Source organism: Manacus candei, unplaced genomic scaffold (assembly GCF_025592945.1).
Source record: "Manacus candei isolate 608988 ecotype Guabito, Panama unplaced genomic scaffold, ASM2559294v1 h1tg000079l, whole genome shotgun sequence".
In the NCBI taxonomy this organism is placed as follows: Eukaryota; Metazoa; Chordata; class Aves; order Passeriformes; family Pipridae; genus Manacus; species Manacus candei.
The window spans coordinates 580,136-593,972 of record NW_026138127.1 but is presented as its reverse complement, the minus strand read 5'-3'; the positions used below and the strand labels follow the sequence as shown (position 1 = coordinate 593,972).

The 13,837-nt window shown below is 38.6% G+C and overlaps 1 protein-coding gene across 5 annotated transcripts in view; it reads right to left on the bottom strand.

Annotated features, from left to right (window-relative positions):
* Positions 1–13,837, bottom strand: part of MSH3 (mutS homolog 3) — a 94,196-nt gene that overhangs the window by 18,768 nt on the left and 61,591 nt on the right. For all 5 annotated transcript variants that reach the window (XM_051810839.1, XM_051810841.1, XM_051810842.1 and 2 more), the window contains exons 15-20: positions 13,433–13,601; positions 11,172–11,236; positions 9,925–10,041; positions 8,163–8,270; positions 6,091–6,205; positions 1,900–2,057 (exon numbers count right to left, since the gene is read on the bottom strand). In XM_051810839.1, the coding sequence (XP_051666799.1) occupies positions 1,900–2,057; positions 6,091–6,205; positions 8,163–8,270; positions 9,925–10,041; positions 11,172–11,236; positions 13,433–13,601 (732 nt within the window). The remainder of the gene's footprint in view (positions 1–1,899; positions 2,058–6,090; positions 6,206–8,162; positions 8,271–9,924; positions 10,042–11,171; positions 11,237–13,432; positions 13,602–13,837) is intronic.

Here is a 13,837-nt window from a genome sequence, read left to right as displayed (position 1 = left end):
CTAGGGCTGAGAAATATCCTGAATGCAACACCACATTAACCTGGCCTGACAGAGTTCCATACTTTAAGGCCTTTCCAGGATCCTGAAAGAAACAAAACCAACCCCCAAAAAAGCCCCAAACAAACAAAAATAGAGATGTCTACTTCCTGTAGTCTTTGTACATCTGGTAAGCTACTCCTTCTCCCTTTTGCTTCCTGTTACCTTTCAACTAATGCATAACTACTTCTATCTTAATAATATATTTTCAATTTCTTCTTGATTAATATTGAGCCATTAGTTTGCTCTTAATTGCCAGTGCAATTACATGACTTTCAATAATTCTTCCATATATTCATCTGGTGTTTGACACATTTCACATTAAATGAAGAGTGGCATATCCAGCTGAGCTTCCAAAACTAATAGACAGGGAGAAAAAAAAAATCAATCTGTTGTTTTGGAGTGTGAGTGGGTTACAAATTAAATGGTCTGAAACCTCACACAGTAATACACTCTAGGTCTGCTTGGCTTGAAATCTGAAAGCATAACTTTTACCTTCGACCACACTACTTTAACAGAAAAGTTGCAAAAAATACTTGGTGTGGAATCAGGGAAATACACTAGGGAACAGGTGGAACTCAGATACAACCCCAATTTGTTCTCTTTCAAGCAGGCACAAAACAAAATATCTCTCCCAATGACTCTGTCACACTTCCTAATGTTTTGTGCAGAAATCATCCTGTTAGTATGACAGTCTAAGAAGAGTAGAGGAAAGCAGATACTCAGGTTTAGAGTAGCAGACTTGCATGATTAGAAATTCAGTCAGCGTGAACCCAAGTGAAGTTCAGCTACAAAACACAGAGGAAGAAAAAAATCATCTTCAAATTGTTAGTGACATTTTAATGTTTGTTCTGTAAAGCAAATCAGGTCCTGTGTGTCTCTGTGTCCCCTTGAGAAAATGCTCATCCAACCAACCAGTTAATTTCTTTCAACACAGGGCAGGGAAAGAAGTGAACCATTTTGAATTCTCATCTCCAATGAATTTTGGAAAGACGATACAAATGTTTTCTAATTTGTTTAGCCCTGAATGCATCAAGGTGCAATTTCATTCATTTTTGTCATTACACAATGAAGAGTAAGAACACTTCATTTTATATGATGAAGCAATCCCAGGTGAGAACTACTTCAGGTTCTCATTAAAAGTTAAAATCTGGAATGCTTACTGCCATCACAGAACTAGAATTTCACGAAATTCTAGCACAGATTACAAGACTGCTGTGAAACTTATAACCACAGATAAAAATCCATCTCAAATACCATCAGTAACACAGAATTTTTGCTCATTAAAAAAATTATTAAAGAAAAAGTGGGAAAATCAGAGGGATAAACATTAGTAATATTAGATTATAAAATACAGACTTTTGACTGTACTGATAATCTTTACAAATTACTCAGCACTGCCTCAAAAATGAGACTGAGTGAAATAAACTGCCATTATTCTCAATCTCAAATACTGTGAATGTATACAACTGAACTGGACAGCAGAAACTGTGACAGGACTTTCAGAGGTGACAACATTCATTTTAGGGGAAACACCATTTGGCTGCCACCCAGCAGAATACACTTGGCTGAAATGTCCATTCAGGCAGATGATTTAGATCTGGATCTTAATCAAGATATACACATTAAAATTGTTATCCTTCGAAGATTCAAAGATTACAATACAAATACCATTAGCTTTCCAGAAAATCAGAGTTAAAACTTAACAGTGAATACATGCCTTTAAAATGAAAAGGGAAACTTCAGGTATAAATTCTGGAGTTCTAAACGGAAAATGAAATTACACTTTGATATACAGACACACACACCCACCCCTGCCACAGTAACATTTCTATATACATACAGCAAATTTTGAAAGATTACCTGGTAAAAATACCATCCACAATTCCAATTGTCGCTTCCTCCGCAGGAACATAAGAACCGACCTGTGCCATGACTGTGATCAAGGCCACTTGCTTTATGTAGGAGCTCTTTCCTCCCATGTTAGGCCCAGTTATTATCATGACCCTTTCACCATCTCCCTGGAAACACAAAAGAGAAGTCAAATATTTTTTCCTGCATGTGGTGCTTCCATAAGAAAGTCTGGTGTGTGCATCTGCTTAGAAGGATATAGGAGAAGTCTGCAGGTCTAAACTTCCTGTTCATCACATTCACTTTTCCAGATATTATGAAGTCCCAGATGCATCAAAATCAACTTTGAGTGCTCTTGAGCAAAATGGACACAGTGAGGGGGAACCTTCCTCTTCTCCATCAAGGAGCTAAGAAAGTATCCAAGAACTTGGTCCCCAGCACAGGAGGGCCATGGAGCTGCTGGAGCGAGTCCAGAGGAGGCACCAAGATGATCAGAGGGATGAAGCAGCTCTGCTGTGAGGAAAGGCTGAGAGAATTTGGATTGTTCAGACTGGAGAAGAAAAGGCTCCAGGGTGACCTAATTGTGGCCTTGCAGGACCTGAAGGGAGCTGACAGAAAAGATGGAGAGAGACTATTTAGAAGGGTCTGCAGTGACAGGACAAGGGGGAATGACTTCAAACTGAGAGAGGACAGTGTTGGATACGATATCGGAAAGGAATTTATTCCTTGTGAGGATTGTGAGGCCCCACACAGGTTGCCCAGAGAAGCTGTGGCTGCCTCATCCCTGAAAGTGTCCAAGGCCAGGTAGGATGGGGCTTGGAGCAACCTGGGATAGTGGAAGGTGTCCCTGCCCATGGCAGGGGTGGAACTGGATGAGCTTTGAGGTCCCTTCCAACCCAAACCATTCTGGGATTCTGTGTAATCTTCTTTGGAGAAAAGCAGAAACTCATGAGCTCTCAGTACAGCCAGAGCTGTCCTAATTTGGCTGTGATCTGGACTCCTCTCCAGCTGGAGTCCTCATTGCCAAATGGGGAGATCTGACAGACAAAGACCTGACCTGGATTTTACACTCATAATTGCCTGCCTTGGTATGACATAAGTACACTCAGACTGGCTACAACAAGAAATGAAGACATTGCTGAGTTTGGCAACACTTGACTGCAACACAAATACTGTGAGCAGACTGTAGCCAATCTCCAGTCAGTAAGTGTATCTGACCACTGAAACCACACAGAAAGTTGAATCAGATGCAAGAACTCATCTCAGCTGTATGACTGCCTACTCTAGTGCCAGACAATTGCTCATACAAAATTTAAACTCATCAATGAATCTATAAAGCTTTCTCACAGCCCAAATCCAGACTAGGAAACTAAGTTATGCAAGGACATCACACAGGCACTCTTTTCCTTTCCCCTGGGTGCATCCAAAGAAATGCAGCAACTGATGAACTACACAAAAGTCAGCACACTCCACTGCCCCAAGGGAGAGGCATGGAGGGCAGGACAAGCTGTGTTAGTCACACTGCTTGGGAAACTTGGAACTGATCAGGCACTGTGAAAACAACCACCAAAAAACTCTCCATGGAGAAAGTCTCAAGATCTTTACAGATCTGACTTTTGATGGGGCTTTCATTCTGTTTATAGAGACACACATAAAATTCAGATAGGACTGTCACTTATGTCATAGTACAGAAGACAGAGAAGATACAGGCAATCAGAATTTATTATATGTAAAAAGCTGCTCAGCTTTTGCAAAGCAAACCTCATCCATACGGAAGTTGTAATACAGTCAAAACTCAGAAAATGCCACAATTGGGAATAAAGGATGAATGTAATAAAGTGCACATGACTGTATGAGAACAAAATGCATTCTAGTCTCCAGGCTATAGTTCTAGTGCTGCTACTAAAACTTTGTCCGGGCTCAAACCAACACAATTTAAAACCAGAATGAGTTTACGAGTTCATCTGTTAAAATCCACAATCTGCCCAGGCTCCCTCCAACCATGCTGTGACACTGGTGGCTGGTTTGCAAATCTTGTGGTTTTCAGAAAGAACATCTGCTGTTACATCAGAGTAGAGAGCACATCTGTGAGATCTTGGATCTGAATCTCAGTGAATTATTGACACGGGTCGGAACCAACTCACTGTGAGAGTGTGTGTGTGCATGTGTGGAGGGGCTGGCCCTGGACCTGCAGGTCCATGGTAAGGGCTGCACATCGGGCAGAGCTGAAGGCAAGGCCTGCAGCCCGCGCAGAGCACGTGGCAGAGCTGAAGGCCCTGCAGCCTTGTCAGTCGGGCTGTCAGTCAAGGCAGAGCTGCCTGGCAGCTCGCCCACAACACACCCCTGCAGCCTGTGACTGGCTACAGCACAACTCAGCTGGGGCTGGAAAGCGCTGGTGGGATAACCTGCCTGGGAGGGAAAACTGAACTCTAGAAATACACGGGTCTCCATGTGGTCTCCCTGTCTCTCTCTTCTCCCCCTCCAGCTGGTACCATGTGCATCATCAAATCTTGCCGGTAACTGTTGTCCTCTCCTTTCTCTCTCCTCTTCTCTCTTTTCTCGTTCTTTACCCTTTTAATCTGTTTTCTCCTGTTGCTCTTTTCCTTCTCTTGTGAGTGACTTAAAACCAATGAACTGTGTTTTACTAAAGCTGGTATATGGATAGTTTTTAGTGGGTGTTTCCTGTGTAATGGGTCTTTGTGCTGAATGTTTTAGTGAAATGCTTTTTTTTGGTTGTATTTTACTCCTGTAAAAACCTTTTGCCAAAATATCTTATTTTTCTCACTAAATTAAAAGGAATTTCTCTCAGATAAGAGTGTGTGACTCTTTCTCCGGATGCTAATTAGAGGTTATAATGAACCAAAAGGCTTTTAAGAAGTCTTAAATAAAAATGTAACTGCACTGGGCAGTTCATAGCTTAATCTGGAACGCAACAATATCTGCCCTTAAAACTGCACACAGCCATAAGCCAACATCTTATTGGAATCCATGGCCGAAGTCAAAAGTTCTAAAACAATCCATGAACATTTGTGGAGGAGAAGGGGAATGGAAAAATAATATGTTTATTTCAGGGTACTGCAGGAAAGCTTTTCCTCAAGTTAGATATTTGACAATATTTCATCTGAAAACATGACAGGAGATGTATTTTCCTGCTGATTCAAACACATCAGTTGAAAACTAGAGACATTTTACCACACTAGTACCCACCCACCTCTTCTCTCAAGAAAGAGAAAACTCAACAGTAGAGGCAAAAGTGATTCTGCTATGATCACTTAATTTTGTAATATTCAGTATTTAGAAAGCCAACATAAGAATGGGGCTAAACAGGGAAAAGTGGATGATGATTACTGAATGAAATGCTGAATTTTTTTTAAGTGCCATCTGTTGCTTGTTTAGAGTTGACAAATAATTTTGAAAACATTCCCTGCAGTATTGCAAAATATCTGTATCATTGTTCAGTATAGAACAGCATTTAAAAATATTTCCCAAGAAATACATACAAATTCGAATGCTGTTTATCACAGAAATGTTCCACACTGACAGCTGTTTCATACCTTTTCCATATTTACTATATAAAAAGGCAGAGAGAGCTCAGCGTTAAGTTGCAAGGATATCTTTAATATTCATTAAGAACAGACAATATTTAAAAAAATATATAGAGAGGTAAATATTTAATGAAAAACCTCAAATGGACAGGTAATTTAAAGGACAGAGTTTATCAGGAAAAAGAAGTCTGCATCACATTAACACTTTCAGAAAGAAAGGAAAACACTTAGTAGAGAAATACCTAAAAAAATACAGGAGCAATCTTAGAATCAAGGTGCAAAACTGAGCCTGTCACATCTATTTTGCATATTAAAACACTCCACAATTTTGAGAAAAGATTTGACAAAATTAAGACTCCTTCTGATTACACCATTAAAACCCCCATAATTATTTGTTTTTCAAAAATAACCATTTAAAACATACATTTTCCTAATATTGAGATAACCTTTCTTTTATTTATGCCATTAAGGTTGAACAAGGTTGTAAAAAGAGCGTCTGGCTGCCAGATATCAGAAAAGGGACAAAAAAGATGTGGTCACATCTGAAATGCAACCAAGCAGACAGTTGTATGATTAAATTGCTTATTTTAATTTCCTGGCCAAGAAGCTGATCCCAGACTCCTTCCCTTGAATGATTTTGAAGTATCTTGGTACTTACTGAAAGGTTAGTGGTATTTGGAACATACTGATCCTGTTCTCCCAGGAGTACGTCAATCACAGGGTGCCTCCCATTTTTTATAATTATTTCTTGACGATTATCTTGCACAACTGGTCTGCAAAAAAGAAAATATATTCATTCTAATTTATTGTAACTAATAATTTACTGCAGCTAAAGCCTGCAGGAGGGTCACCTATGATATAGATTTTTGTGAAAAAAACTCTCAAATTATAAAAATTAATTATTGACATTAAGCATTTCTAAAGACTTCCTTACTTTCAATCGGTTACAAAAGAATATATTAGCAAATTGGATAAAGAAATTCCACCTTAACTGCAAATTTGTCTACAAGTCTACTAATGTAACATCGAATTCTTCACTACATATCTCCATGTCTGAAAAGCTCCATCTCCAAATACTGAATCTTCTTCACAGAACAAAAACCAAAAAAGAAGCATGTTCCACTGAATTCTATTAATTCTTTTTGTTCTCTGCAACCTACTTTTTCTTTTCCATTGTAAACTGAATTGCAGCACTCAGTGGAGAGGTAAATGCGGTTCCATGTCTCAGCAACATTTTCCTACCCCAGAAGTACAAACACTCTGAAATAAGAGCAGTAACTTATAGGGAGAGAGGCAGCAGCTCTGGGAAAAAGAGGATACTGGAATAAAGCCACAGAATTTTAAGACTGGAAATGAACTGATACTCTGGGTGGTCTTTAAAGGGAAGATGTGGGGAGTGGGAGTATGCAATTTAGAAGGAAAATGGAGATGAAATAAATGGCACATTAGAAACACAAAGCACTGGGGAAAGAGATGCAAACTGATAATGGCAGGTTTTTTCCCAGCAGTTGTGTAGCTGAGATGAAACCAATATATAGACAATCTTGAGCTTTATACTACCTTTTCAACAGCATCCCTTAAACCATTCACAGCCTGGAGAGTGGACACCCAAACATCAGATTATGGTCTCTGGACTACACACACCATCACCTTTATGTCTCTAACACTGCTGCCTGAGAGCCCTGATGCTGTAAATAATCTGCGTAAAGGAAGAGTGTCCCTACCCAGGGATCCTCAGATGCCTCTGAACTGTGAGAGGTGCTCAGCTCTCCCCCACAACTATGCAGAGCACTTGTGCTCCTGACCTGGCTCACTTACCTACCTGAGGTTGAGCTGTAGGAAACAATCCTCACTGAGTCAAAAAACATTCCTCAAAAATGCTTAGTATTACTGTCCTAATCTTTCCTTCAGCAGCCCTCCAAAATTAATTAGTGACACCTTCCCTGCAGCTGAAGTTTCACTGAGAAGTCTCTTTCCAGCCAGTTTATAAGCTCTAAGCCATTCTAAAATTCAGTGAATTATTTAAACCCTGGCACAGTGAATTAATCAGACTTCAGTTTGTTTTCTCATCTGAGTATACAGAAATAAGTGAGCAATTACTTTCAAAGAGATTTTAACAGAGGCACATGCGATCCCAAGAGTCCAGAGGTGATCAATATTATTTTTAAAGATGTATAACAGCAGAAGTACATGTAAGCTGATTTCATTTGCCTATGTGTGGGTCTTGGGCAGGGGCAGGTGTACAGCTCATCACACCTGATCCCAGGTGAAGCATCCCCTCTGCTCTACAAGCTGGAACTAATATTTATCTATTATTTATCTGAAATACAACACTGAAACAAACCTCAAATACCTGAGAAATTGAGGTAGTAGAAAGATATTATGAACTCAGACCTTGCTGAGAAAAAAAAAAAAGAGAAAAAGAAGTCCATGCAAAGTCCAACATTTATTTATATATAGTGAGATATCCACTAGACTCAGGTCAAACAAAAAACATAATTTGTTTGTTGATTTGTTAATTTGACATAACATGTAAAATTTGAACTGTAATGTTTACAGATTTGTGTTTTGCCCAGAAGTGCTGTTTGGCAAAATCAGATTAAGTTGAAACTATTGTAAACAATTTTAATAATGCATTTTATCATAGTACAGATATTAAAATCTGATTTATTTTAAATACCCTCTTATAATTCCCTTAAAAATCCCAAATAAAAATTAAAAATTGATTACCTGCAATAGTCTCCTTGTTTAGCCACCAGGGCAAGAGAGAACAGGCAGTCGACAGTTGCTAGGTGACCAATGGCTTTAGACACAGAGTGATAATGTTCACTGAAATGGCTGTACCAAAACAGGGAAAAGTAACAAAAGAAAAGGGGAAAAAAATAATTCTGCACAGATACAGAAGCATTGTCAAAATACACTCCATGCAAGTTCTTCACAGAGCTCCTGTGGTTGCTAAATCGTTCTGAATTCAAATCTCCCAGCAGCGATTTAGGCTGCAACAGGAGGACACAATCTTAATCAAGATGGACTTTATGACATTCTAAGAGTGAATTATTTTTAAGCACAAAAAATCAGACAAAAATGAAATTCATTAGGTAGCATATTAAGAGTCAGCAGTTGCCTCAATGAGGTCTGTAAAAATGCCACAATTTGTCACAGTGGCAGCTGAATCCCAATTACTGGTTCAACTTCAACCATAAGTTACAATCAGAAAAGAACCAAACTAAAGAGTGTCCGACACAGGAGTTGTCTACAATTTCAATAAAGTATGGTATCTACAGCAGAAAATTCAAGAATTAATTTTCATTTTATGTATTGCTTCCCCAGCACAATAATGACGTTTCCAGGGGAGCAAAGTTTTCAGTAAAGTTCATTCTGTTCATCCTCAAGAATTTGTTTTCTCCCCTCTCCTAGTCTCAAAGGTACAATATAGAATACAAAACCAGCAGGGGAGCAAAGTTTAATAAACAAAGACATAAATGAATGGAGGAGTGGGAAAGAAGAGCACTTTCCTACACCCAGGTCTTTCCTTGTTGTCTGCTGTTATACAACATTATTGAAAACAGTCAAGGGAACATGAAGAGAACCATTTTCTTAGCACTGCACAGGAAACACACCCGGAGAAGTGCGAATTGGAATGTTTTTCTAGTTTCTATCAAATTTAGAGAATTGCTGGGTTCCCACTATGGGGCAAATCCAGTGAGACAATTTCAGAGGGGACTTGCTAAGCTTTTGCAAATTATCATTGCATGACAAGAGGAACAATTTCACCAGCTTTGCAATTCATGGAAGTAAAAAAATAACGGATAACTGGACAACTGAAAAATGCATTCAGAAGTCCCAGAAGTAATTTTTAAACTCCCATTTTAAAGATCCTTTGGTCAAAAAGTCAAATTATTCCACTAAAAACTCTGACCTCAGACAAACAGATGTGCCAGATGTGAGGGACAATAAAACTCCCACTACTTTCTAGCAAATAATCATAGCCAAACTCAGGACAGTGTAAAAAATATAATTAATAATAACACTACTATATAATATTAATAAATAGTAGTACTACTTCAACAATAAAACTACTCGTTTCAGTTTCACTCAGCTGTACTTTTAGATTCTCAACTATTTTTAAAAGAATTAATATTAATTTATTAATATATTAGAATAACAGTATTAATATTATATTATTATTTTGCTCTTAATAAAACTAATATCTTATGTGATATTAGTTTTCAAACTTTGAGAGACACCTTACATAATTAACAGTGTATTTTCATTAGAATGTGAAAATACAGAGATATCACTGCTAGTCTCAGGACTCAGACTTCAAGGTCCTGCCTTCAACTGCTTTAAGCAACATTTTAATTGACTACTTATAAGGTTGTTCTGGACAACTACGAACTTCTTTTTAGATAAACATCTTTCTTTTTCTCCTCTTACAGTAAACTCCAAACCAAATACAATGATGAGGACAGGATGTATTTTGTAAACTCACTCTAAGAAGTTCAGCCACTCAGCGCTGCAGTCAAGGATGAGCTTCTCCTGGAGCTGATTCAGATGCCTGTAATTTTCTATGATAAAAGGAGTGTGGAAGCGGCTCACAGCTTTTGTGCTTGAAGGGAGAGAGAAGCCAAACAGGAAATCAAGGTCACCAAGCAATCAGCTACACCATCTACATGCAAAATTGGAATAGTTTTCTTACTCACTGAGAGCCTTGAAAATAGATGATTAAGAAAAAAAACACGTTCTTTTGTTGTGGTACCAAACCCTATTGATTCCACTGGTATTTATTGTGAATAAAGTGGTCAGTTACTACGCCACTGTCCACTCACAAGGCTTCTGAAATGTTTTGCACAATGTGGGATATATCATCAAAGTTTACATATTCCACAAAACTCTGTTCACAAAACACTGCCTAAATGGATGGCTTTTCTGTAGCTAGTTGCATATACAATGAACTACACAAAGAAAATTACTTTAAAAAGGAAAACTTCATGACAAGCCTGAAATGAACTTTGTAAATACAGCGTGCCTTGCTAGTTTCCACTTAGGGCACTTGGTATTTGTTTATGTATTTTCATTAAGGATTCACTGTGGGGTAGCCAGGCACTGTCTTACAGAATCCAGATTAACTGCAATTCGTTCACCATATTAATTTGGTCTAATCTCTGCACTTTCAATACTTAACTCTTGCATAAGTTAATAGAACATCACTTCAGAGTTCACCTGTGATATCTGTGCTCACATATTACAAACTGGATCTTGTAGAAAATTCAGCATTTACATGGACATTATAACTTTAAGGTATTCAACCCCTCTGAATCATAAATTACTGAGGGGAAATAAAAGCCAACTACATAATTCAGTCCATCTCTGTTTCACCTGCTAGAATAAAATAAGAACAATCAAAATTTTATGAAGCACTGGCACATGCAAGCTACAGGCACAACTGAATCAAGACCATGGTTTTAACACCAGTACATGTACTTTAAAAGGTTAGGTAAATAATACAGTGCTCTAAGGATCTACTGTGTAAAAACAAATGCTTTAAGCACTCCATTTTTTCTGCTTGTTTGCTTTTAATCAATAAATTTACAATTGTGGTCGGTTGGGTTCAGCTAAAAAAAAAAACCCATAAACAAATGAAGCAATGAGAATGTGTATGTAATTAATTGTAATACCAAAATACCATGGTTTTACTTCTATATGATAATAGAACAACTTCAAAGATATTTTACGTACCTACTAATCATAACCCAGTCAGATGGTACAGATGATTTATGGGAATTCTTGACTTCTATCAGAAACTAAAATAACAGAAATGTAATATTACACATCATGGGAAGTCAGGAAGGCTAGAGAATCATAATCATTATAAATCAAGAAATCCACATGAATCAGAGGAAAACAATATTCAGCCTGAAGAGACTGAGCAGACCAGAAGTTAATGTTCTTTCTCCCCCAGAAAAGCAAGGGTTATGACATACATAACCCTCCTGTATCTAGAGAACCTTGCTTGAGGTTTGAATCAACTCAGGGGCAGAGAGGGAGGCACAGGGAAAACCAGCAGTAATGGCAGGATACTCAGTGCAGTGAAATATAGGTGATGTGTTTATTGCAATGTTTTGTATGATTCACGTCAGTTATCTTTGTAACACCAGCCTGAGGCCCTGGATGTCAGAGAATTGAAGCATTCCTGATCACAAAATTCAGCTGGAAAACAAATTACCTGCAGAGATTAGATTAACACAGACTATGCCCACATTTACAGAAATCCATGAGACTCTGGTCTGACAAAGCTTTTCCATTATAATTAATATGATTTAGATAAAACCTTCCACAGTCCACTGGAATAGCCAGCAATCACGCTCAAGTACAAACAAAAATAACAGTCCTGACATGGGCACAAAAAAAACCCAGCAAGGGCATGGTGGATGAGTTCTTCATTCACCTAAAACACTTTCAAGATATTTGTCTTGAAATACTTCTTATTGCTCTTCTCCTGTGAAGAAGCATTTGAATTCTACATCTATCAGCATGTAAGCAGAATATACCACACACATCTGAGGAAGAAAGAGCTCAAATGACACAGACTCCTGTTCTACTTCTACGTTCTTCTCCTCTCTAACAATTTCCTTTCCCTTACTCCTACTCCTTTGGTGTCTTTCCTTTCCTCACTGACCATCTTCTCTGACCCTTCCCCTGTTGACCCTTTTGGTGTCTCTGAGACACCCTCACCATATATCATGAAATAAGAGCTCCTTTTACCAATACACCAACACACATCTCCATCTGCAATGGTTTCTGAGCTATGCCCTGCTCTCTTATATGTCTGCACTGACTGGTGGTTTTTAACCCTCCTATCAACTCCACATTTCGGTACTTCCTCAGGTGCTTTCTCCTCTCTTTTATCAGTTCCTCTCTTTTCCTTTCCTTCACACAGCTGTCATCATATACTCTTAATGTAGCCTCCCTGAGAGAAACTTTTCAAATCCTGGCTCTTTCCTCCCTCAGACAATACTCAAACACACTTTTCCACTTTCCCGCTGAATTTCAGTATCTCTGCTGACAACCTGCGCAACTCTTGGGCCACGTGTTTGCTGTTCTCGGCTCCACCATCAACAGGTGTTTGTCAAAGGCTGCTGTTTCTAATTCATCCCTTCCCACATTCTCCATCATTTCAGCAGTGCCTCTCTGCTCCCTCCTGTGTCGCTTGGGTACTTCTCACTTTCTGAAGTCCTCCATGGGCCAATTCCAGTTCCTTCCCTCCCTGTCCTCACCCATTCCTCTCCCCTACTCTCCATTTCTCTCCATTTCCCAACTCCTTTCTTTTCCCAATTTTCTATGGAGTTTTCTCAGCCCTCCTACTCTCAGTTCCCAAAGGACAGTGCTGAGCTGTGCTACCTCACTGCTCCCCTCAGTTCCCCCACAAATTTTGCAGGATCTGACATCTCTTTTTTCACCACTGAACTTCTCAGCTCACTGGAGCATGTCCTGCCCACACTTGCACAGCACCTACAAACAAAAGCTCCAGTCTAAAGCACTGTTTCTAGAATTCAAACAACATTTATCATTCTTTAATACGGTTCCTCTTATCTCCCATTTTTCAAACTACAGTCTTACTCAGTACTTACAAATTCTTCCACCATTCTCCAAGTTAACTCCATGCTGTGCTTTCTGGTCCTCTGAGAGTATTTCAGCACTTACTAGTCACAAAATTAACCCTGGAAGTATGTGAGTGCTTTTACACACATAGAAAAATGAAGCATCACTGAAACAAATTGAACTGCGCAAATGTGTGTAGTTTCTCTTATTTAAATCACTAAAGTAATTGTCTTAACAAGTAAGAGTCGTACTATAAGAAAGCTGTTCTTCAAAGTTGGACAAAAGATTATAGTCAAATGACCTCATCAAGCATCATACTAAGTTCCAGTAGGTCTCACTTTTAAGATGTTTTCTAGACAAGAATGGGTGCAGTCATATTTTAATAAATACAATATTACCTCTTGACCTGAAACTGTAACATACTCAGCAGAAGGATTCTTAATCTGTTTACGAATGTCTGGCAGATGCAATTGGATTTTAGAAAGCACACCCTGGATGTCCTCCTTTTTCTTTCTGATGACAGGAAAGTCTGTAAGGTCCTTGAACAATTGGGTTTTATCTCCAGTCCTATCCAGAAAAAGCATAAGATAAAATAATGGTAAAAACAGAGATACATTCCCTGATTCTGCTGGCTGTGTGCTTATTTTAATTTGTTATTCTCATTTGTTTTAACATTAGCTTTACTTCCTTCTAAATACAGATTTTCAGGTGCTTGGTCATGACACAGCATATTTACCAAAAGCTGCCATACTCATGACATGAATAGAAAGGCACTTTTTTTATACAGAGCACCCCAAGTGCTG